General features: G+C 42.2%; 1 protein-coding gene across 27 annotated transcripts in view; it reads left to right on the top strand.

Moving 5' to 3' along the window:
* dmd (dystrophin) overlaps positions 1 to 26,057 on the top strand; it is a 458,768-nt gene that overhangs the window by 357,533 nt on the left and 75,178 nt on the right. For 19 of the 27 annotated variants that reach the window (XM_035998529.1, XM_035998533.1, XM_035998526.1 and 16 more), the window contains one exon: positions 9,628 to 9,663. The exons of 7 other annotated variants lie outside the window; for them this stretch is intronic. In XM_035998529.1, the coding sequence (XP_035854422.1) occupies positions 9,628 to 9,663 (36 nt within the window). Of the gene's footprint in view, positions 1 to 9,627; positions 9,664 to 24,793; positions 24,962 to 26,057 lie in introns of those variants that run through there. One more of the 27 variants, XM_035998541.1, reaches the window with a different exon arrangement.

Here is a 26,057-nt window from a genome sequence, read left to right as displayed (position 1 = left end):
ATACACTGGACACTGGACGCTTTATTATTCTTTCTACATGGCTTTAGTTAATGATCGGGCTATAATAAGACCACGTCGGCCATGTAATCGCTGACTGGTTGGTGTAAACCGGGACATTTTAGCGTCCTGACAGGCTTTTGTCGGGACTCGGGACACGCAACTCAGAATTGGGACTGTCCCGGTCAAACCGGGACGTCTGGTCAACCTAACCTGAGTGCACTTTTTGTTTTAGTTTGTTTTTTAAGCAAGCTTGCATTAAGTTTTGTTGGGGCGCTGAAAGTTGGAGCTCATGAAAAAAAAAAAAAAAAAAGGCCAGCAGTACCTCCTGTGTGTTCCAGACCTGTCTTAGTCTGCAGCAGCACAGCAGCAATGAGCAGCAGGAACGACACCTTCACTCACAGCAGACCCTCCTTAGCAACACATCCGCGTCGACCTCCAAAACCTCTCCCGAGCACAGTCTCCGCTCCGGTCCGTCCGTGCAGGCGAAGAATGCGACCATTGTCTCTCCAGCCATGGCAGCGTTTTAGCTAAGCTGCTTCACAGTCCAACAAAACCACACTTGGCCAGCAGTAACAGTCCCAAACTTACACTCCCGCATGTTAAGGAAAACAGTTTACAGTCCTCTGCATATAAAAATACACATTAAACGCTAGGCTATATGGTTTGTCTCTCACTGTCTGCTCGACTCTGCTCTACTCCACTGTTCTTTTTCCCTCTTTTTTTCTTCTTCTTCTTCTTCTTCTTCTTCCTCTTGCGTGATTACACAGAGGTCAACAGGAAATCAAACTCTCAAAGGTCATCTCTAAAGTACTCTATATCCACGACGTTCCACTTCCGGGATGGCTCCATTGCCATCTGAAATTCTGCCGGATTTCACTCTTTTTAGCCAAATGTCTGTTACCTTCCGTTTTTTTTTTGTGTTTGAATTTTAAATTCTGGTCAATTTCTGAGGACTATGGTTAACTGCTCCTCAGATCTCTGCAGGGTAAATCGAGACAGCTAGCTAGACTATCTGTCCAATCTGAGTTTTCTGTTGCACGACTAAACAAAACAAGTTCCTTCCCGAGGCTATTTTGTGGCTTTTCCCGGTGCTTAGCACCGCCCATGACGATTGTGATTGGTTAAAAGAAATGCCAATAAACCACAACACTTTTTTTTACCATCCCGGAATGCTGTGTGGACTAGCCAGACCCTCCTCCGCAGCGCTGTGGAGGAAGGTCTGACAAAGCGAGACTATCTCTAAAGTAAATAATAATTATTCAGCTTTTTTTTGTACTAAACAAGCCTTGAAACATCATAAAAATAATATTAACTGTAAATAACTGTGTGAACAGAGTAGTTAAATAATAATTCTTATTATTGATTTCAATAAATGTAATGCACATTGGCATAAACAAAATAAAAGTTGCATCTTATGCATCTTATCAATAACCCACATATTTAAAGTGCCCATATTATGAAAAAATCACTTTTTCTGGGATTTGGGGTGTTATGTTGTGTCTCTGGTGCTTCCACACACATACAAACTTTGAAAAAAATCCATCCATGCTGTTTAGAGTGAGATACGGTTTCTGAATGTGTCCTGCCTTCAGTCTCTGGGTGAGCTGTTCAAAATCGGCAAACAAGCAGGCTAACCGCAACCATTAGCTCATAGCGTTAGCATGCTAACGCTAATGCTAACGCTAGCATGCTACCTCATTCTCAATAGCAAAGCACTGCTACAACACACACAAGTTCACCATAATCTACAAAAGAACTACTTACATGTGCGCCCTCATTTAGAAGTCTCCCAGCTAATCCTGTCTTGTAACTGACCAAAGTTGTAGAAACAGCCTTTCTTTTACTGTCTATGGAGCTAGCTAGCTGACATGATCTACATCTGAGCTACTGCGCATGTGCGAGTGCAATCAAAGATAGTACAGAAGAAGAAGAAGAAAATAGGTCTCACTCTGTAGCTAAAACAGAGACCAACTGAAAAGAGGATCTGCAGCAGTGAGAGAGAGCGGTGCAGTACAACAAAAATATGGTGTTTTTTGAAAATTAAACCATGTAAACCTATTCTGGTACAACCTTAAAATACAATTATGAACCTGAAAATGAGCATAATATGGCTGCTTTAAGATGAGAGAAAAATAACTGGTGAGAATCAGGTTATTACACATGTATTTGTGGTTGAGTAAAAGTTTTTCTTTAAAACCTATATGGTTTTAAAGCTTGAGTTGGATCTTTCCCTCAGATTTCCCTCAGAGAAATAAAAAAATCTTTTCACTTTTAGGTGTATTTTGCATGCTGTAATACACACAAACAGAAATACCAAAACTTGTCTGGTATATTTCTCTCAAAATCCCAGTGTAATGTCCTGTCCCAACATTCTGTTTCAGCAGGTCACATTAAAGTTCCAATCTCAAAGATCTCTGTTTCGTTCTCTTTGGCATGGTGATAAGTAGTACTTGCAGGTGTGTTTTTGGATCTCACTTCCCAGAGGTCCAAACAGTGTATCCTATGTGATTTCAGTCAGTTGGCAGTTGAAGAGCAAGTCTGTTGCGAACCAACCACTGTGGGTGATGGAAACCTGTGTGTACTGCTGCTTGTGATTTTTCCTGGAAATGTAGTCACACATACCCAGCTCATAATACTGCAAAAGCAAGGGCTTTTATCATTTGGCCATAGGCTCAATCACCATTGTGTTACCTCATTTGGCAATAATTAGTGACTTAACAGACATGTATTTAAATGTAAAATCTTCAGGTTATTACTTTAAGAAAAGGAAGCAGACAAAATGTTTCATCCTGACTTTTAATACTTTGAGGTGGATTAATGCAGTGTTGCATAAGTCTGCTAAATGTTATTTAGCCCTAAACTATTGGCTTATAATGTATTTAATGGTGTCTTATATTTATTAGAGCTGTCAATCTTCATCTATAATACCATTTGAAATTTCATTTATTTTTTTTAATATTAGAATATTTAATGCTCAAATGCAGCCTGTTATTAATATGTACTATACTACTCAATAGTCAATGCCACTATAAGCATGTGGTTGTTGTAGTTACACATTCTGTCCACTAGAGGGACTTCCAACATTAGCCTGGCCTTGAAAGGGACCTACGTCACGGCGCATTGCATTTCGGACACGCCACTCTCTGTTTACTATCATTTTCCACCACGAGCACACAGCGACAAACACAAATCAACAGAGAACTCTGTAATGTAACATTATCTAACAAGTATATTGAAGCGGCTCTGTGCTCGGTTAACGGCTCGGTGCTCGGTTAACACAATGACATCCTGCTAGAAAGCACAGCTGAAACGATTTGTCATAAACTAAGTAACAAAAGTGTTACCCACGATGCTAACGGCATTGATAACTAAGCCAAATGATACTGTCACTGCTATTTGTGATTTAAAAGCAACCTGTTACTTGCAGATCGTCATGTTATTGAGAATACAGCTATTAGAAGGTAATATATGAAGTCGAAGCTACTCTGACAGATGTAGGGCAGCTAACATTATCTTTAGCTGTCTCCATGAAGCTCCTAAGCTCCTATAACTCCCGACGCAGTTAGGAAACAAGAACGAGCTAACTAATGATAACATAAACATTTTGGCTCGGTGGATGTCGATTTTAAAGTCATGTTAAAAATATTTCCCATCCTTCTTCCGATTTCCAGCCGCAGCCTGTCACTCCCCCTGTACTAACGTTACGTGCTTCATGATGAAGACCACACAATGGCTTGTATTTCTCACTCCCGCTAACGTATTGTTCAACAGACGTAACATGACAAGAGCATTTCGTTTTCACATGCGGGTAGGACAATGTAAGAAGAAGGAGATTAGCTAACGCTAGCAAACATATTTATTAAAAACATCACATTTAAATAGTAATTTCAGCATTCAAATAGTATTGATTTTGGTACTGTTCGAATTATATTTGACTTTCGGAATTCATTCCAACAGCCATAATATTTATTAGGGCCCGAGCGACGACAGCAGCGAAGGCCCTATTGGAACTGAAGGAATTATTATTATTATTATTATTATTAGGGGTCCAAGCCCGAGTCTGGAAGAACCCGGCAGTAGTAAAGCTACGCCGTTCGCACAGCAGGGCTGTGGAATCCTATTGTTTTTCTAAGGATTATTTTCCATATTACCCATATTACCATATTACATATTATGACCCACTTCCACCACTAGGTGGCGCTATAGCAGAAAAAACACGTTTGGCCCTATAACTCCCACACAGTACACCGGACAATCAAAAACCATACATCCACGTGTTCCCTGGATCCAACTGAATCACGTGATATAGGCCACGCCCATTTCCACCAAAACTTTTATGCGTGTAAAATCGCGATTTATCAAAAAACTACTTTTTCGATCTCCTCCTAGACCGTGCGACCGATTGGCACAAAACTTGGCAGGTAGCATCTCCAGATTGACCTGACAAAAAGTTATTAAAAGATTTTTTATAGGATAAAAATTGCGCATATTACGCACAAACAAATTTATGTAGCTAACTATGAAAACACCAACTTTGCCATATCTCGGCCAAAATAAATGCTATCAACGCCAAATTTAGACACTTGTTTGCCATGATGTTCTGGAGGTCCCCCACGCATTTTACGAAAATTGGTCACTAGGGGGCACTACAAGTACAAAAAGTTTATATCTCATGAACGGCTCATCCAATTTTTACAAAATGTGATGGTTACCATCTAGGGCTACTCCTGAGGCCAAACCTAGAGTGGGGTACTGATTCGTCAAAGTGCGCGTGGCCTATGGGACCCAGGTTTGGATTCACCACTTATACTTCATACACCAGCAACTTCAACTTTACAGCGTAGATGTCCAATGGTTCATGGACCTCACATACCAAACATTACACACATGGACCACTAGGTGGCGCTATAATGACGTAAAACATGTTTTACGTCACTATAACTCCCACATTCCACAGCGCACATTAGAAATCCTTACATCCATGTGTTCCTTGAATTGAGCTGAATCTGATGATATAGGCCCATTTACGCTACGAGTTTTTTTTGCAATATCGCGCAATGCGCGAAACCAACTTTTTCTATCTCCTCCTAGGCCATGCAACCTATTGGCACGCAACTTGGTACGTAGCATCTCCAGATGCACCTGACCAAAAGTCATCAAAAGAATTTTGCTATGTTAAACTATTCGCAATTTACAAGCAAACAAATTTTCGTAGCTAGCCACAAAACACTGATAAACTTGGTACTGTTGTTCGACATCGCACTCCGAGCCTCTGTACCAAATTGCATTTAAATGGGAAGTTTGCAATGGCAATATCTCTGCCGCAATAAATGCTATAATCACAAAACTTCAGATTATTGTTCAACGTCCCACTACGATGGTATGTACCAAATTTGGCCAAAATCTGCCATTAAATGGCACTATAATCAACGTTTATGTGTTTTGGCAGATAACTCAATGCATGCAAATGGGACACTTTCAATTGCAATTTCTCTGCCGTAGTAATTGCTATAAACACGAAACTTGTGATGCTCGTTCGGCATGCCGCTCTGAGGCTCTGTACTAAATCTGGCAAAGATCGGCCATTAGGGGACGCTATAGTCAACGTAGACCAGTTTCGGCCCTTTTACTCAATCAATGTTAATGGGATATTTGCAACGGCAATGTACCGCAGACCTTACGGCTCACGCCCTTGATATTTCCCGACGTTTGCCTCCGTCACGCTTTGGGTCCCACTTTCGTGCACTCCCTGGGTCGACTCCTGGGGGCGACTGGCGCCGGGAGGCTTGGACCCCGTCATAACTGCTTGCAGTTCCAGTTTTCCATTATTTTTCTTCTCTGCCCAAAACTCCGACTACAGCTTAAACCGTACATGGTGGGGGGTTGCCATTTTCAGGATTGGTCCAAAATTCCGCAAGGACCTCAGGCGCAACAATTGACCCACTTCCACCACTAGGTGGCGCTATAGCAGAAAAAAACGCGTTTGGCCCTATAACTCCCACACTGTACACCGGACATTCAAAAACCATATATCCCTGGATCCAGCTGAATCTCCTGATATAGGCCACGCCCATTTCCGCCTAGACTTTTATGCATGAAAAATCGCCATTTATCAAAAACCTACTTTGTCGATCTCCTCCTAGACCTCCTTGTCCAATTGGCTCGAAACTTTTCAGGATTCATAAGACTCTAACTCTGAGGACATTTACCCAACAAAATTTAGTCATAGCGTCCCCTAGTGGCAACAGGAAGTAGGCCTAAAGGTCAAGGTGCTATAACTCCTCCTAGAGATTTCATCCGATGGACTTCAAATTTGGTCTGTACCATCTCAACACCTTAAAGAGGAAAAGTTATTAAAAGAAAAACTTCCTCAAACGGTGTGGGCGTGGCGGCCATTTTGAGTGTTTAGCGATGAACGAGAAAGTGGCTGTAACTACAGTGTACATTGTCATATCTGCTTGACATTTCCCACAATCAACAAGAGTCCAGGCCTGAGGACATCTAGAGGCCAATATTGACTTTTGGTCATAGCGTCCCCCGCTGGCAACAGGAAATAATGTGTGGTCTACATGTGATACTGAGCCGCCCCCTATACTTTAACCACGCCCACTTACGCAGGCTCCCTCCCATAACATTTGAACCATTTAAGGTAGAGTCTTGTGTGAGGTGTCATTGAACTCAGCAGAGTTCCTTCTTTATTGCTTATGGTTTGGCCCGCCCCCTATGCTTAAGCCACGCCCCTTCCATAACTGGTGAACCATCTAAGGTAGAGTCTTTTGTGAGGTATCATTGAACTCAGCAGAGAGTTCCTTCTTCATTGGTGGTTTGGCGCGCCCCCTATGCTTAAGCCACGCCCCATTTCATAAATGCTGACCCATCTACGGTAGAGTCTTTTGTGAGGTATCATTGAACTCAACAGAGAGCTCCGTTTTCATTGGTCATGGTTTGGCCCGCCCCTTATTCTCTAGCCACGCCCCCTTCCATAACATTTGAACCGTTTAAGGTAGATCCTTGTGTGACGTATCATTGAACTCAGCAGAGAGTTCCTTTATTGTTGCTAGTTTGACCCGCCCCCTATGCTGTAGCCACGCCCATTGTTTTATAACTTATGACCAGTTTGATGTAGACCCTTGTGTGAGGTATCATTGAACTCAGCAGAGAGTTCCTTCTTCATCTGTGATGGTTTGGCCCGCCCCCAATACTTAAGCTACGCCCCTTTCACAGCTAATGAACTGTATGACGTAGAGTCTTGTGTGAGGTATCATTGAACTCAGCAGGGAGTTCCCTTTTCATTGGTGACGATTTGCGGTGTCTGAGTGCCGCGCAAATGCACGGTCGCAAGGAGCGGCGTCCGCCAGTAACCCCGACGCGCGCAGAGGCTAAACTTATCCACATTGTAGCAGACAACATATTGAAATATGAATAAACGTAGCTTTAACGTTTACACAGATAACCAGGCAGTAAAACCCATGACATTTTAGCAAGCTACAGAATAGTTTAAACTTATGTTCTGGGCTACACACATCACTTCAACAAGTCCGAAAAAGGGAAAGGAATGATAAAGAAAAAGTCCGTCTAGCAGCTGCGTTCTGTCCCCTTCTCCTGTCTGAGCGCAACTGTGAGCATGTACGTGGGGGGCTGTGTCCTAGCCCACACAGCTACATGTTATCAACTAGCAACAGGGAAACACCACAGACATACTATGTATGGTGTTATTCTCACAGCTTCCTTAGTTGTACTTTTCATCGTTCTACACCAGAGACACAAGCAATACCGTATTCGGTATTAAAAGGTTTGCATAGTTGTTCTGTCTGAAGCATACATGAAGTTACACATAAAATTTCCAATACAGGAACCACCACCCCGGTTTGCCACTCCTTAGGCACTGTCCCAAACTTCCACGCAATGTTGAAAAGGCGTGACGTTATAAAGGACTCGTGAGATATCTGAAACAATCTGGCCTGGTTGCGCAATTATCGAAGACTACAGCTACTAAGGCTACAGATGGGGGAGACACGATTTTAGCACAGTTTACCTCACACTCAAGTCAGTGCAGGACATATACCCAGAGCTACGGGAGAAGCTTGAGAGGCATAGCTTTCTCCCCACCCAATTCGCTAGTTGCTTTACACTACAGAAGAAGACCGTGTGCGAGCCTTTTTCTCAACGTGTTGTTGAACTTGCGAGGAATCCATACTTGCGCTGTTGCTGGAGGCAGCCGTTTTTTTAAAGGTTTCTACGTGTGACGCGTCGGCGCAAATTATTTGTGTTGACGCATTTACCTAATTGATTACGTCGACTATGTCGACGAATCGTCCCAGCCCTATAGTTAACCAACTAGCCCTGTGAGTAGTCCCTACGTCATCAAGTTTCTAGCACCATGTACTGTATGTAAGGATGATCTTAAATGTTACACTTTTTGATGTGAGCAGGGCTTTATCCTGTAATTGTTATATCGTTACTGTACCCACAGTGGCCTACATATGACATAGGCTTAACTCTCCACGTCACATTCTGACTCATTGGTCAGAATAATCCCACAATGTGATTGACATCAAGAAAGCTCATACAGTAGATTCATGGCTATATTATAAGACCTGGATGCAACGTTAATGGCAGAGCCTCATTCATTCCTATGAGAGTTGCTCAGTGGCGCATCCGGCAAAAAAGTTTCTAAGCTTGTGGGTTTACTTCTGTGATATGCGTCCACTGAATATGCGCAGTAGTGTTTGTCACGCTGGCCTTATCCGCGAGTTCCCGTTGGGCTACGTTGTGGTGACTTCACAGGACTTTTCTCGGTCAAGGGAAGTTTTAACATTAAAAGTCCATGGATTAAAAATTCAGAATAGAAAGAGTCAAAACCGACCTTGTTTACAGTTGAAGGTGTCCTGGCAGCAGTTTTACAGTTGTCTCTTTTACAATGGTGGCCTATGGGGAAAATCCTTTTTCGTTGCAGTACCGCCAGTGACCACTGGACTAGTCTATATCCTTGACGTTCTACTTCCGGGATTGCTCCGGTGCCGCAGGAAATTCCGCCGGATGCATGTCTTTCCACAGATGTCCGTTTCCTTCCGCTTTCTTTCTGTTGGAATTTTAAACTCCGGTGGATTTATGAGGACTATGGTTAACTGCTCGTCAGATCTCGGCATGGTAAATTGAGACAGCTAGCTAGAGTATCTGTCAAATCTGAGTTTTCTCTCGCACCACTAAAACGACTTTTGAACGTACATGTTTCACCAAATCAAGTTCCTTCCCGAGGCTATTTTGCAGCGGCTCCGTGTGGAGCTTAGCACCACCCATGGTGCTTGACGCGCATGTTTTTCTCCCATCCTGGAATGCTATGTGGACTAGCCAGACCCTTCTCCGCAGCGTGTGGAGGATGGTCTGGCAAAGCGAGACTACCACTGGACAAAATTAGCTGTTTGTGTGGGCCTGAGTAGATTGCATGGGCTTGGTAATCAGCAACTAGCAGTTTGGTGTGTTTGAGTTAACATTTAATGACTGAGTTATTAACTCAATTAATAACTGAATTAACTGCAAGTGAGAAAAATGCACTCAACTGATAAAAAGAGAGAGAAGGAAGGAGGGAGGATAAGAGAAGTGACAGATTCTCCTTTCCACATGCAGTGAGAAAGATGGACCTGACCAGATGACCGACACCCTGTGAGTGCCAGCTGTCAACACAAACACACACACACACACACACACACATACACACACTCATCCTTCACTGTACAAAACATATGGATTTGTATCACACGCATGCATATTAACACAAACGTATGTGGACACCCAAACATTGCAATCATATGTGATTGTTAAACATGTCAATAACAGCCTCCACTGTTCTTCTTCAATTACTCAAGTACTGTATTCAAGTACAATTTTGAGGTACTTATACTGAACTTGAGTATTTTCATTTTATGCTGTTTCAAACTTTGACTCCACTACATTTAAAAGGGTAACATTGTATTTTTTACTCCACTACATTTAATTATCCAATGACATGCAAACATTAAGTGACAGTAGCCATTCTGCCATGATAATAATAATAAGTATTTTTACTTTAGATATTTTAAAGGCTCTGTACTCGACATCCAGAACATATAACATATAATATAGCAGCAAAGAAATATTTGCTATGTAAACACTTAGTGGTTAATGGCGTCGTGAGCAGAGAATGAAGTAACACTCCCTCTGTGTGTTGTAATCAGAGCTTCTCAGTTCTTTGTTTTTAATGACTTTAGCTTTGCACAAAGGGGATGGACAGTCCATTAAATATATTGGGGATTTGTTTTGTGTGTCTGATTATTATGAATTATTTCTAGGCTTGAGTACTTGTGATATCTACAGATAACCCATAATTGAATATATAATACACAGTAGGGAAGGGAAGGACATGTCTCCGTTCTCAGCTTAGATGGAGGGCATAGCACTGCAGTGTACCATTATACTTTACACTGCATAAATTAGCCTAGCAGCTAGCATAGTTTCCCTCTGCTCATAGGTTAATCCAGACAAAACACCACGGTTGAATTTTAGCCTGCATGCACGGTTTTGTATCCTAACACTGTTAAAACAGAGCAGCTTATATTGGTAGAGAAAGCAACAAGTTTGCAGACTGCAAAGTCACCCTCTCTCTCTGCTCAGCTGCTAGCCTGCTGTGCTTCGGAGCCTCTGCTATGCCCTGCCCTCGGCAAACCTATTTTATACAGTCTATGGGTGAACGCAATTTGTTTAATCTTTATTGACAATAGAGCTTTCTGAACTGTCTGTGAAATAGATCAAAGGTGAGAAGATAAAGTAGCGGGAACGTAAATGACAGCAAAAGGCAGTATACACTTTTATATTGAGCCGAAATTGAAACACTGCTGCAACATTTGTCGTAAGGTTTATTTAAAGGTTGTTTATTCTGTTACTCTACAGTATTTAAAGAAAAAGCTTAAAGCAAACTGGCTGGGTAGATGGGGGGTGTTACACCTTTCTTGTTTCAGGCTCCCAGACCGTGGTCGGGAAGCACAAGGGAGACGTTCCCTCCAGGGCCGATGCTCTGTCGGGGGTAACACTCTTCACTTTACTAGCATTATTGACAACAGATGAAGCCACCATGTCTTGAGAAGCATGTTGCTTTATTGTTCACTGTTAACTCACTTTACATTGTCTTTTCCTCACAGCCACACTCATATGCTACTCTCACTCCATTACTGCTCACTCTCCTTGCTTGACCACACACGCACTAACGTCATTCAATTAACGCACCTGCCAGTTTCGCGCTAACTTACGCTACTCTCGTAACAGGGGGTTGCGGTTAACCGTCATAGTGTGATGATACATTGCTTCTTCACCGCAGTAAAAAAAAAAATCCATACCGTCACAGCCATGTGCCACTGCAATAAGTAGAATATGATGACTGGTAAACATAAACATTTTCTGCCAAAAAAAGGAAATCAAAAATATTTTCCCAATATGTTTGAAAATTATATGGCTGAGAAGTATCTTTTTAAAGGATACAAAAATAGATAAATATCAGAATTAATTTTATATTTTGCCAACAATTTATAATTTCTAATAGGGGGGGCGACAAATTTTCGAAATTATCTTGTGATTGTTTAATCATAGTTCTCCGTAATACTGGGATTGCAGATAATAACTGTATATAACAATACCTTGTACATATATCTCCATACTTTGACAATAATTAATTATACGTAAAAAAATCTCTTTAGTAATCCAAGATGTCACTGACAAAATAAATATGATAATCTCAAAATTGAGGCCAGCATACAGGTTTATTATCAATACAAATATTCTCATTTAGCCATAATAGCTGTTGTCTGGTCTCTGATGAATTTCTTGGTGGAAGTATTTGAAATTGACACCATAAAGATATTGAATTAATAAAAAAGGGGAGAAATTAGGATAAACACATTCTTTACCCAAGATTGGGATAAGTGCAGAAAAGGATAACATTTTCCCACAGAAGAATCACTGAAAGACATAAATAACTTTGATGAAAACCAGTACGGATTATTGTGTAATCTTTGTATTCATGAAGCTTTCAAACTCTGATCAAGTGCTGAGAGATTTATTAAACCTAGACCACCATGTTCACGCTTATTGGACAGGTAACTGCGCTTAATTTTCTCAGATTTATCATAAAACTAAAGATTTTCTTCTCATATGCTTTAAAAAGGCAACATCAGGAGAAGGCAAAGACAAAAGACAGTATGTAAACTGTGAAATTATCAGAGAATGAATAATTGTTACCTTACCATTAATTGACAAGTAATTACCTCTCCATGCCTGCAGACATCTGTCTACTTTACTAAGTTTCATAAATTAGTTTTCAGTAAAAGTTTGTTATCAGCTGGTATATGAATTACTGTAAGACTCACCGGGCCATCTGACCATTTAATTGGGACATGACAAGGTATCTTGTAAATCAGACCAATTCTAAGAATACAACATTTATTATAATTGGGCTTCAGGCCTGAGATGGAGGCAAAGACATCTAACTCTACAATAAGTGTTTCTAAAGAGTGGCCATCTGCTTTTACAGAAGCATCATCAGCAAAATAGGCTTTTGATTCTAAGCCATTAATGACTAATCCATTGAATTTACTATTTATTATTCTTATTGCTAATATTTCTATAACAAGTATAAACAAATAAGCCAAAAGAGGACAGCCTTGCCTGACTCATCTAGAAAGTTGAATTGTGTCAGAAATATATCCATTGTTTATGATTCTACTAATGGGATTTTGATATAAAACATGAACCCATTTGATGAAGCATTTACCAAAGTTATAACATTGCAAACACTGATATAAAAAAAGTCTACCTAACTGTATCAAATGATTTCTCAAAATTAGCAATAAATATCAGTCCAGGTACTAGGTCGGTATCATTATATTAAATAATTTCAAGGAGACATCTGATGTTATCACCTATAAAACGACCTTCCAAAAAAACCTCCATCCATCCATCCATCCATCTTCGTCCGCTTATCCGGAAACTTCCCTTTCCTGAGCCACATTAACCAGCTCCGACTGGGGGATCCCGAGGCGTTCCCAGGCCAGGTTGGAGATATAATCCCTCCACCTAGTCCTGGGTCTTCCCCGAGGCCTCCTCCCAGCTGGATGTGCCTGGAACACCTCCCTAGGGAGGCACCCAGGGGGCATCCTTACCAGATGCCCAAACCACCTCAACTGGCTCCTTTCGACACAAAGGAGCAGCGGCTCTACTCCGAGCTCCTCACAGATGACTGATCTTCTCACCCTATCTCTAAGGGAGACGTCAGCCACCCTCCTGAGGAAACCCATTTTGGCCGCTTGTACCCTGGATCTCATTCTTTCGGTCATGACCCAGCCTTCATGACCATAGGTAAGATTAGGAACGAAAACTGACCGGTAGATCAAGAGCTTTGCCTTCTGGCTCAGCTCTCTTTTCATCACAACACACACAGACGATTCTCCGACCAAGTTCCATTGTCCCCTCACTCGCGAACAAGACCCCAAGGTATTTGAACTCCTTCACTTGGGGTAAGGACTCAATCCCTACCTGGAGTAGGCACTCCATCGCTTTCCTGCTGAGAACCATGGCCTCAGATTTAGAGGTGCTGATCCTCATCCCAGCCGCTTCACACTCGGCCGCGAACCGATCTAGTGAGTGCTGAAGGTCACAGGCCGATGATGCCATCAGGACCACATCATGTGCAAAGAGCAGCAATGAGATCCCCAGCCTACCGAACCGCAACCCCTCCTCAACTACGCCTCGATATCCTGTCCATAAATATTACAAACAGGATTGGTGACAAAGCATAGCCCTGGCGGAGGCCAACCCTCACCTGAAACAAGTCCGACTTACTGCGGAGAACCTGGACCCAGCTCTCGCTTTGGTCATACAGAGATTGGATGGCTCTGAGAAGGGACCCCCTCACCCCATACTCCCGCAGTACCTTCCACAGTATCTCCCGGGGGACCCAGTCATACGCCTTCTCCAGATCCACAAAACACATGTAGCATGGGCATACTCCCAGGCTCCCTCCAGGATCCTTGCGAGCTGGTCCGTTGTTCCACGACCAGGACGGAATCCGCATTGTTCCTCTTCAACCCGAGGTTCGACTATCGGCCGAACCCTCCATTCCAGCGACTAGGAGTAGTCTTTACCAGGGAGGCTGAGAAGTGTGATACCCCTGTAATTGGCACACACCCTCTGGTCCCCCTTTTTGAACAGGGGAACCACCACCCTGGTCTGCCACTCCTTAGGCACTGTCCCAAACTTCCATGCAATGTTGAAGAGGCGTGTCATCCAAGACAGCCCCTCCACACCCAGAGCTTTCAGCATTTCAGGATGGATCTCATCAATCCCTGGGGCATTGCCACTGTGGAGTTGTTTGACTAACAACTAACAAGTCCCCCCAGCCTCCACAGGGATGCACGAAAAGCTCCGCCGGAGGTGTGAGTTGAAAGTCTGTCGGACAGGGGCCTCTTCCAGACATTCCCTACCTGTTTGGGCTTACAAGGTATGTCCAGAGTCTTGCCCCACCCCCTGACCCAACTCACCACCAGATGGTGATCGGTTGACAGCTCTGCCCCTCTCTTCACCCGAGTGTCCAAAACCTACAGCCTCAGATCAGATGAAACGATTATAAAATCGATCATTGACCTTCGGCCTAGGGTGCTCTGGTACCAAGTACACTTATGAGCATCCCTATGTTTGAACATGGTGTTCATTATAGACAATCCATGACTAGCACAGAAGTCCAACAACAAAACAACCACTCGGGTTTAGATCAGGGAGGCCGTTCCTCCCAATCACGCCTCTCCATCATAGTCCACGTGCGCGTTGAAGTCCCCCAGCAGAACTATGGAGTCCCCCCACTGGAGCCCCATGCAGGACTCCATTCAAGGTCTCCAAGAAGGCCAAATACTCCGAGCTTTTGTTTGGTGCATATGCACAAACAACAGTCAGAGTTTCCCCCCCACAACTCGCAGACATAGGGAGGCGACCCTCTCGTCCACCTGGGTGAACTCCAACGTAGCTGCGCTGAAAAGAGTCCAACCCCTATCCAGGAGTATGGTTCCAGAACTGAGACTGTGCGTAGAGGTAAGCCCCACCAGATCTAATTGGTAGCGCTCCACCTCCCGCACAAGTTCCGGTTCCTTCCCCCACAGAGAGGTGACATTCCACGTCCCCAGAGCCAGCCTCTGCCGCCCGGGCTGGTCCGTCAAGGCCCCTGGCCTTCACTGCCACCCGTGTGGCAGCGCACCTGACCCCAGCGGTTCCTCCCACAGGTGGTGGGCCCATGGGATGGAGAGAGAGGTGCCACGTTGCTTCTTTGGGCTGTGCCCGGCCGGGCTCCATGGCAAACCCGGCCACCAGGCGCTCGCTGACGAGCCCTCCATCTGGGCCTGGCTCCAGACGGGGGCCCCGGGCTTCCTCCGGGCAGGGTAACTCTACCTCTTCCTTGGTCAATCATAGGGTTTTTGAACCATTCTTTGTCCGGCCCCTCACCTGAGACCACTTTGCCATGGGAGATCCTACCAGGAGCACCAAGCTCCAGACAACACAGCCCTCAGGTTCATAGGGACACACAAACCTCTCCACCACAATAAGGTGATGGTTCCTGTTTGATCAAAATGTATTAGTTGTTGGATAACTTGTTTTAGTCAAACTGCAATACATTTTGCCAAAATACGGGTATCACAACATAACAAAGTCAGTGGTCTCCAATCTCCTGGCCATCTGCATCATGTTTTAATAATATAGATAATAATCCAAATTTTTGAGAATTAGATTGTTGGCCAACTTCAAAAGAGAAATAAAACCATGCTAGTAAAGCGTCTTTAACTTCTGGGAAAGAAGGTTCTATACACCACCACAGGTATTCCATATAGTCCAGGACACTTTCCATTCTCAAAAAAACATATGGCATTATATAACTCCCTCACATAATATCTGTTGTTCTTCTACAAGCTTTGGATGAGGGCATGAAATCGACCAAAGAAAAGTTTGTTGATTGATTGTCTTCCTTAAATATCTTAGGGTAATAGTCCATCAAGATTTCTAGAATGTCATGAGTAGATGTAATTATCCCACACTATATGTGGATTTGCAGAGCCATTATTAATAGAAAAGAATTATTAGGGCCCGAGCGCCGACAGCGGCGAAGGCCCTATTGAAACTGAAGGAATTATTATTATTTTCCCGGCAAATGAATTGGCTTTTTGAGGGGCTTAACATATTCAAGAACTCACCAAATTTGGCGGTCGCATCAAATCTGGTGAAAATTTACGTATTTTAAGGGTTTCGGGAATAGGCCCGCAAAAATGGCTCGCTAGCGCCCCCTACAATGTTAAAGAAATTGAGCCCCTGCAGTGCGTTTAACGTAGACTCACGAAACTTGGTACACATATGTATCATGTCAAGATGTACAAAAAACGTCATTGAAGCCATACCCTAAGCCCAACAGGAAGTCCGCCATTTTGATTTCAAAGTTCGAAATTAGTGCGATTTTGGCCATTTCCACATGTCGTACTTTAACGAACTCCTCCTAGAGATTTCATCCGATCAACTTCAAATTCGGTCTGTGCCATCTTAAGATATTAAAGATGAAAAGTTGTTAAAAGAAAAACTTTTCGTCATAGGGCGTGGCCGTGGCGGGGTGGCCATTTTGTGCGTTTCGCCGCCGAAACAGGAAGTGTGTGTACATTGTCCGATTGGCTCGAAACTTTTCAGGACTCATAAGAGTCCAACCCTGAGGACAAATAAAGGCCGATATTTACTTAAAGTCATAGCGCCCCCTAGTGGCAACAGGAAGTAGGCCTAAAAGTCAAGGTTCTATACTTTAACGAACTCCTCCTAGAGATTTCATCCGATGTACTTCAAACTTGGTCTCTATCATCCCAACACCTTAAAGATGAAAAGTTATTAAAAGAAAAACTTTTCGTCTGACGGTGTGGGCGTGGCGTGGCGGCCATTTTGAGTGTTGAGCGATGAACAAATAAATTGTTGTAACTTGAGTGTACGTTGTCGTATCTGCCCGAAAATTCTCACGATTGACAAGGGTCCAGGCCTGAGGACACCTACAGGCCATATTTGACTTTTGGTCATAGCGCCCCCCGCTGGCAACAGGAAATGCGCCTTATATGACAAACATCATCCGATTTACATGAAACTTAGAATGTGTGGTCTACATGTGATAATGAGTCGGCCCCTATAATATAACCACGCCCACTTACTCAGGCCACGCTCCCTTTCATAACATTTGTACTGTTTAAGGTAGAGTTTTGTGTGAGGTGTCATTGAACTCAGCAGAGAGTTGCTTCTTCATTGGTGATGGTTTGGCCCGCCCCCTATGCTTAAGCCACGCCCCCTTTCATGAATGCTGATCCATCTAAGGTAGAGTCTTGTGTGAGGTGTCATTGAACTCAGCAGAGAGTTCCTTCTTCATTGGTGATCGTTTGGCCTGCCCCCTATGTTTAAGCCACGCCCCTTTCATAACATTTGAACCGTTTAAGGTAGGGTCTTGTGTGATGTGTCATTGAACTCAGCAGAGAGTTGCTTCTTCATTGGTGATGTTTGGCCCGCCCCCTATGCTTAAGCCACACCCCCTTTCATAACATTTGAACGATTTAAGGTTGACCATTGTGTGAGGTATCAATGAAATCAGCAGAGAGTTCCTTCTTCATTGGTGATGGTTTGGCCTGCCCCCTATGCTTAAGCCATGCCCCTTCATAACATTTGAACGATTTAAGGTTGACCATTGTGTGAGGTATCAGTGAACTCAGCAGAGAGTTCCTTCTTCATTGGTGATGTTTTGCCCCGCCCCCTATGCTTAAGCCACGCCCCCTTTCATAACATTTGAACCGATTAAGGTAGACCCTTGTGTGAGGTATCATTGAACTCAGCAGAGACTTCCTTTTTAATTGGTGATGGGTTGACCCGGCCCCTATAATTTAGCCACGCCCCTTTTTATAACTGGTGAACCATCTAAGGTAGAGTCTTGTGTGAGGTATCATTGAATGCAGCAGGGAGTTCCCTTTTCATTGGTGACGATTTGCGGTGTCTGAGTGCTGCGCAAGGAGCGGCGACCGCCGGTGACCCCGATGCGCGCAGAGGAGCGAGGGCCCGTCCATCGCTGCTTGCAGCTTTAATTAAGTAAATGTATTTGTTTTTGAAACAAATGTCTCGTCTTCCAGCAGCGATTGATTACATTTTTTACAATAGCTTTGCCCTCTATTAACATCAGCAAGATTAATATTAAATATGATAAGGTGGCAGAGATGTTCACAAGTCATTTTTTGGAAGTCCAAGTTGAGTCTCAAGTCTTTGAGGGGCAAGTTCAAGTCAAGTCTCAAGTCTTTTGCCATGAATCCCAGTCAAGTCTCAAGTCTCTGGCCATCTGATCTTTCCCTAACACTGTATTGTTAAATCTTATGAATTCAAAGCATGTCCTGTAGCTACCATCCATACAGTACAGTATCAAAATCAGTTGTAGGTTAACTTAATGGGGTCTACTGCAATGCAATCTGAAGAAACACAAATTAGTAACACAAATTAAGAACTCTGTTTCAATTTCATAACTGAATTTTTCAACATTTTGGTATCTGCAACAAAGAATACATGTTTGTCTGTGTTACTAACTGGCTGTAAAGCCCAACCTCATCATGCATTACATTTTTCAGTGGTCAAAGTTTGAGGGAAACATCTGTATTGAAAGTTAATACACCAACTATGGTGCAAACATGTGAGAACTGATACTTTCCTTATTGCTTTTTAACAACAACCTGGTGAAATATTAACCTAAGTCTGTCACATCATGTGGATACAACTATAACGGTACAATTTGCCTGTTCCTAGCATTAGCACAACTCTTTGCAATGGTTAGCTTCTTACCTGTGACGATATATGCTAAATGTAATGTCTCTTTCACATTAGCAAGTGACTGACCTATCTGGGTGCGTTTTGAGATGCCAGATGAAGTTCGACGTTGTTGATCCGGCATCATTTATCTTGGTGCCACACACCTTGCATGTAGCTGTTCGCTTACTGCCACTGTTTACGAAGTTATTGAAAGCAAAACTAATGACAAAAGGCACAACTCCGGGAGGACTTGGTGTCGCCATAATCAATGCATTTTTTTATATGTGAGTGTGTGCACATAGGCATAGTGCATGCGTTACGTTGTAATGTTATGACAAATGGCAAGGGACATGCAGCTCGTCATACGTTTCCCCAACGTACATGCGCCAATAAAAGAAAATAGAATTTAAAAAGCAATAATTGCATGAAAACAGGTTGTTGACGAGTCTCGAAGCTCGAGTCCGAGTCAAGTCTGAAGTCTTTAGGGTCGAGTCGCAAGTCAAGTCTGACTGAAGTGCGACTTGAGTCTCAGACTCTAGTCCCCATCTCCGTAAGGTGGTGGTCAGAATAAAACATTTTAGTTATTGATATTTGACTAACTTTAGAGACTAAAGAGAACAAGATCAAGAAAATGTAATTTCTTCGCCATTTCTATCTTATTCGATTCGAATTCCCTATTCTCCATATGTCAACTAAGTAGATAGCAGACGTTAGAGATGTAATGGCATGGTGTGTTTTTTTATCTTGATAATCTTTTCTGTCTCCTGCTCTGTCTTTATCTGGGGCCAGCATCGTATTAAAGTCTCTGACCATGATTATCAGGTTTTCATACTTCTGGATCATGTCATGCATATATTCAAAGAAATTAGGACCATTATTATTATTTACATATATATTAGCTAAACATAATTGAGTATTCTTGATTTTGATATCTAAGACAATTACACGGCCATCCATATCATGTTCCATTTTATATAAAAAATAATCCATATGCTCTCTTAATAAGATTGCAACACCTCTTTGATTTCTTGAAACATAATTATCAATTAACAGTCATTATCCATCATAACTTAATAAAAAGGAGCGAGAAACATATGTTATGATAACTTAAAATAGTTTTTATTAGTAAATTAGGGTACTCCACTAAAGCTTAAAACAACACATAATATAAGCAAAAAGAGGTGGCATGAGCCTAATGCCACAATAATAGGTTTCACAGGCAAGCATCATTGAGTGGAGCAATCAATACACACACACACACACACACACACACACACACACACAAAACAACAACAAAAAATAGGTGGCCGGTGTGCCAGTTTAGCTGGTGATCATGTTAACTGGTGATATTTGAATAAAATCTGTAAATATTCATCAAGGCCCTGCCTACTTTTTAAGAGTGTTCTGGTCTGCCTCCACCCCTCGAGTGCCAGAGGTTCACATTTTCACAAAGTGTTTGCAAGTGAGACAAAATAATGGATATCGCTGAAAACATCACCAGCTTGCCTCATTTTTGTTAAAACCGCAGCATTAAGCAAAATTAAAAGAAATGGTTGATGAATAAACCAGATGTGCTTGCATTCTTCTGAGTTCATGTGTTTTTATGTACCATCTTAAATCCTTAATGTTAAGGTAATGTTTCTATGTAAATTTAATATGCCAGGCTAAACACCCATGTTCCACTCCTTGTTTACCGTTTTTGTTTTCGGGCTTCCCCTGGAAACTCCATGTTTTAACGTCACAACGCTATGAATTGTGGGTAACTCCCTTAGGCAAAGTCTTTAGTTTTAAAACACGATTATATTCGGCTTAAGCCCTGGTTTCTCAAACGCCATGTAAACACCGTACCCCGGCTAAAATCAGAGTTTTCATACCCTGGTTAACAGACCTAGATAACTAAATAACCAGGGTTTCGTGCATGTGTAAACCTTAACTGGATGTGCATGCTCCATCCATTATAACTGTCCTTCCCCACTCACTGCAGTGGTTATTGACCCTGAAATAGAAAAGAGCAGTTAGAGGCAACAGCGCCAACAACAACAGCAACAACACAAGCTTTAAACCTTTAAACCCACTGAGGACTTCGCCATGGCAAGTACTATCAAGAAGACCCATTTCTGATCGGACGTGGAGGAACATGTTTTAAGTTGTGATTTTGACAAAGTGTCTGGAAGAAAAAGCCTTATTTCGACCAGTTGTACTTTGGCAGAGGGCCACCTACTATACTGAAGGTGGAGTTACTCCTGTCATTCTTCCCATTCATCCTCAGCTCATGTATACGGGGAAAACGCCTCTCTCTCTTCCCGTTTCTTCTCTCCTGTGCCTTGTAAAAGCAAAAAGCAGCTCCGTCTTCTTTCCCTTTTTTTTCTCTCACACTTTTCCTCTTTCTTTTCTGTCACTTTCTTTCTTTCTCACTCAGGGCTGTGTCTCCCTACAGGCATTATAAGCGACTGCAATGGCCCCCCTAACCACCAGGGTGGCCCATGCAGTGTTTATTTAATTTTTTTAGGGGCATTAGTACAGTAGCCCTGAAGTGCAAACCACGGCAGCAAATCCCACAATGTAATAGCAAATGTCACAACGCGACAGCAATTCGCCACAACACGACAGCATTTCACCACAACACGAGAACAATTTGCCACAACACAACAGCATTTCGCCACAACACAACAGCAATTTGCCACAACACGACAGCATTTCACCACAACACGACAGCATTTCGCCACAACACAACAACATTAGTAAGACTACTACTTCTACACTCTTGGCTTTTATTTTGAAATATTTTACTTCCGCGTCACCTCACCCTCACCCTTAATTGTTTTTTTAATTGAAACGAAAATTGAAAAAAAACATGCTATTTCTGTATGTTTGTTTTTTGGGTTAAATGAAAAAACAAACTTGTAATTTGTAAATTACAGTGCAACCAATCAGGACGGGGATCAATGTCCAATATGTACCTACCCTTTCTGTTGTGCTGTTGTGTTGTGGCAAATTGTTGTGGAAAAATGCTGTGGTGTTGTGGCTAAATGCTGCCGTGTTGTGGCAAAATGCTGTCGTGTTGTGGCAAAATGCTGTTGTGTTTGGGCGAAATTCTGTCGTGTTATTGCAAAATGCGTGTTGTGGCGAAATGCTGTCTTGTTGTGGCGAAGCATTTGCTGTCGCTTTGTGGCATTTGCTGTCGCGTTGTGGGATTTGCTGTCGCGTTGTGAAATTTGCTGTCGCGTTGTGGGATTTGCTGCCGTGGTTTGCACTTCAGGGCCACCGTACAAAAACTCAACTCTAGTCCAATCATGACATAATAACATAATACAAGCCAGTTTAGCTTGTCAAAGACATGGGGGCCCCCCTTGTGTACACAAGAATGAAATTTGGCATGATCCAAAAGTAACTTGGGTGTTGACATTCAGAGTCAACAACCCAATGAAGGAAAATAAAGCTCTCCTACCACTCCTGAGCAGAAAGGTGGAAAAAGAAAAAATCTGAAGAGAGAGAAACAGGCAGAAAATACAGGTAAGGAATTATCTATTTAGCTTTTTTTCTTTACAAGAGCTGTTGACATGGTGTTAGTTGAAATGAAAAAGGGTCATTATTAGCCAGCTAACGCAAAGTTAGCTATCATACATTACAGTACTACCTACTGTTTTTTGCGTATATTTTTTTTTACCTAGGATGGTGAAGGCATGTCCTGCTCTACCCTGCCACTGATTGGCTTACCCTGATAATTATTACCCAAGCCTTAACTAATCTCACACCTCATTCCTGAACCTAACCAACCCAACCGATGAAGGTAAAAAGTACTAGCCAATTAGAGGCAGAGTAGGGTGGATCATGACTTTGCCATTCTAGGAAAATAAATTGGTGTACCGTTAATGTTAGCTCATGCAGTATTGGACCAAAATATTATGACACAATAAATGTGTAATGACAACTCGTTTTTTTGTATTTGTATGGTTGGGTTAAACCGTTGGGTTTGGATAAAGCTTTTATCCAAAAAGCCTTCGTCATTCAGTGTTGACAACTAGGGGAAATTTACACCTAAACAGTCTTCTTGCTTTGGAATAATGTTATAGGCAAGCTAGCCTGAAGCAGAGAGAGTTTAGAACCGAGATGCCTCATCTGTATCACATGGGTTTCACCCATAGACTGTAAAAATAATGGACAAAGCTTCCGGGCCTAAAAAGTGAATCCAATGCAGTTAAGGTGCCTTAAACCTGCATTCTATCTCATTTACAGCAGGGGGGCAACTCCACTGGTTGCAAAAAGACATCAGTTTCTATAGAAGTCTATGGGAAAATGACCCTACTTTCTTACTTGATTTATTACCTCAATAAACATTTTCATTTATGGCCTCAATTGCTACTTTCAAGTCTTCCTTAATACAGCATGATGTTCATTTGGTAAATTATGGTCCCATTTATTTTAAAATTGACGATAAAGCAGGGGATGCTTTAGGAGCGTGGCTACACGCTGACCTGTCAATCTGGACAAAGCCTTAGTAATGCTAACCATGGCACTGTGTACATTAAAATTGCCGTAAACTTGTTTTTGGGTGTTAACTGCGTTTTCGTCTTAAACTTTTATCCTCTCACTGTGTGTTTTCGACATTTGGTTGCCTAAAAATGTCTTGTTTAGTGTTCTGCCAACCAAGCTAGCTAGCTACCACTAGCGTTAGCTGGTAACTTAAGGGAAAGTTTGCAAATTTTCTGTACTGCCATACATGCAGATGAATGGCAGCAGTACCCGGGGTCCACGTTTACCCGCCGGTAACTCTGTACTGGATGACTCGTTTCAGAAGGGTTGAAATCGGCAACTTTCCCCCTTTAACGTTTAGCTTAGTGCAGTGCCATTGCAACTATAAACAACACTGGCTTGGCCGTGTATTCTCCCTAGCTCGACCCTGTCGTAAAAAATCGCCACATCCGGTTGCAAAAAAACAAGATGGCAACGCCCGTATCGTCAAACTCGATGGCTTCAAAACGGCAGTCCACAAACCAATGGGTGACAACACAGATGCTACGTCCATTATTTTTAGTCTATGGTTTCACCAACGCCTCTTAAGAAGACAAGCATCAGGTCCTGAGTCTATTGATTCCAATGGCAGAAGTGAACACAGATTATGACCGATTCTTTTGCCCCATAAAGTAAATACTGGACCCATTTTCCACAAGCCACATATCTCCCGTACCTTCTGACACTAAAATGGCCTGTTTCTGTCTCAGGAACAAACTCGCAGTCTGGCAACACAGATAAGATAAAATCAACTAACGTTAGTGAACGCCCTAACAAAACAAATCTTCGTAATGCTAAACATAGCTTTTATCTGTGTCTAATGTTAGCAAAATAAAATATTAATAAATTGTGCAAATATAACTTTTCATCCATCCACAGGACATTCAATACACTTTCAAACAAGGCCATGCCCATTTAGGAGACGGGAAGTGTGTACAGTTTCATACCAATTGGCAAAGCGTGTAATGCGCAATATTCAGTTATTACCTTTGGCTTTTGAGTAAGTTGCATTACTGTACTGTATGTTAACGTCTGCTAACTTTCAGAGCTACAAATTAGCGACATTTTAACATAGGAAACAGTATTTACTGTTAGAAATCCCCACAACATAATCGGCTACACAACATCAGCTGAATAATGGCTCATATGCATGAGCACTCGCTTTTTTTTTTTATCTTACTTGCTTAGTCTACCTAACATTCATTACTTCCATAAAGATGCCAGTCTAGGGATATTTTAACTACATCTGACTTTAGGGTCTTAATCTACAACTTAAGAATGCAATACTACATCTGGCCAGAAGATGGAAGTATACAGAAGAAAAAAAATCAAAACAGGTCAAACAATACACATAATATTATTAAATTTGATATTATACAGTGATTTAATGATACTTTTTATTTTATATCAACAGATCCAGATTCCCCAGGTAGTCTACATCGAGTCAACAGCCTGAAACTACCTCAGTTACTTCAGAACCCATACTCATCAGTTACTTCAAAACCACAACAAACAACTTCAAAACATACCGAGAAATGAAATAGTGTACGATTTCGCTTAAGGCCCCAAAACGTTTAGAAACGGCCCTTCTCTCTCTCTCTCTCTCTCTCTCTCTCTCTCTCTCTCTCTCTCTCTCTCTCTCTCTCTCTCTCTCCATGGCATTGAATGTGTTAATCTGTGTGCCTTGGAAATCAAAAAGTCTCTCTCTCTCTCTCTCTCTCTCTCTCTCTCGTCAGAGAGGTGGAAAAAACTCCTCGGATGGTGTTGAGGCTCCTTTGCTATCAGAAACAGCGGGATGGGGGGAAGGGAGGCAGAGAGCTTGAGCTCCGCCTCGTCTAACGTCAAGTTTCCTAGAAGCGGACAGGACTAGACGGAAATGTACAAAGTTTATTTCAAAATAAAGGTGTCAACCATTTTCGGGTGGTTCAGTTTAATTTTTTTTAACATATCTTGTGCACCTATTCAATTTTGTCCTTTGTCCAATTATTTATCCATTAATATCCCGAGCTGGATTAAACCACTTGGGGACCCTTGGGCAAAAATAAGCAGGGGTCCTTACACTGTTATCCCAAATTAGTTGACTTTACTAATTTGCTCCAAAAAAAAACATGGAAAATAATCAACATAAAACATTGACATTTTACAATGTATCGAACTGCGTGGAAAGTTTTACTCAGGCGACAGAGTTACTGATTTCAAATCTGTGTATATAACATTGAACGCTTTCTCACTGCCCAGATGCGATCAGTCCCTACCCGGGTCTCGGTCATGGTGCAACAATAAATGTAGATAAACATGAACACTAAATCAACCATACAAAACATGAACACTAACTCACCCATACAAAACTAAAAATGCTAAAAGTTTAATTACAACTAGCACCCTATGGCACCCGCCCCCTATAAAGTCCCAGTGGATGCGTTGCTTGTCTCTCTTTTTTACTCAGCCACCTTGAGTTTAAATATTTACTAACGTGTATTCGTTTGCTAGGTTGGGAAGAACCTTGTTTTGGTGGAACATGTGTATGTTCAAGTTGTTTTAGTCGTGCGTGAGAAAACTCAAATTGGACAGATAGTCTAACTAGCTGTCTCAATTTACCATGCAGAGATCTGAGGAGCAGTTCACCACAGTCCTCATAAATCCACTGGAGTTTAAAATTCCAACATAAAGCAGGCGGA

This window comes from Sander lucioperca, chromosome 24 (genome assembly GCF_008315115.2).
Source record: "Sander lucioperca isolate FBNREF2018 chromosome 24, SLUC_FBN_1.2, whole genome shotgun sequence".
NCBI lineage: Eukaryota > Metazoa > Chordata > Actinopteri > Perciformes > Percidae > Sander > Sander lucioperca.
Note: the sequence above shows the minus strand (reverse complement) of the source record. Positions and strands in the feature narration are given on the sequence as shown.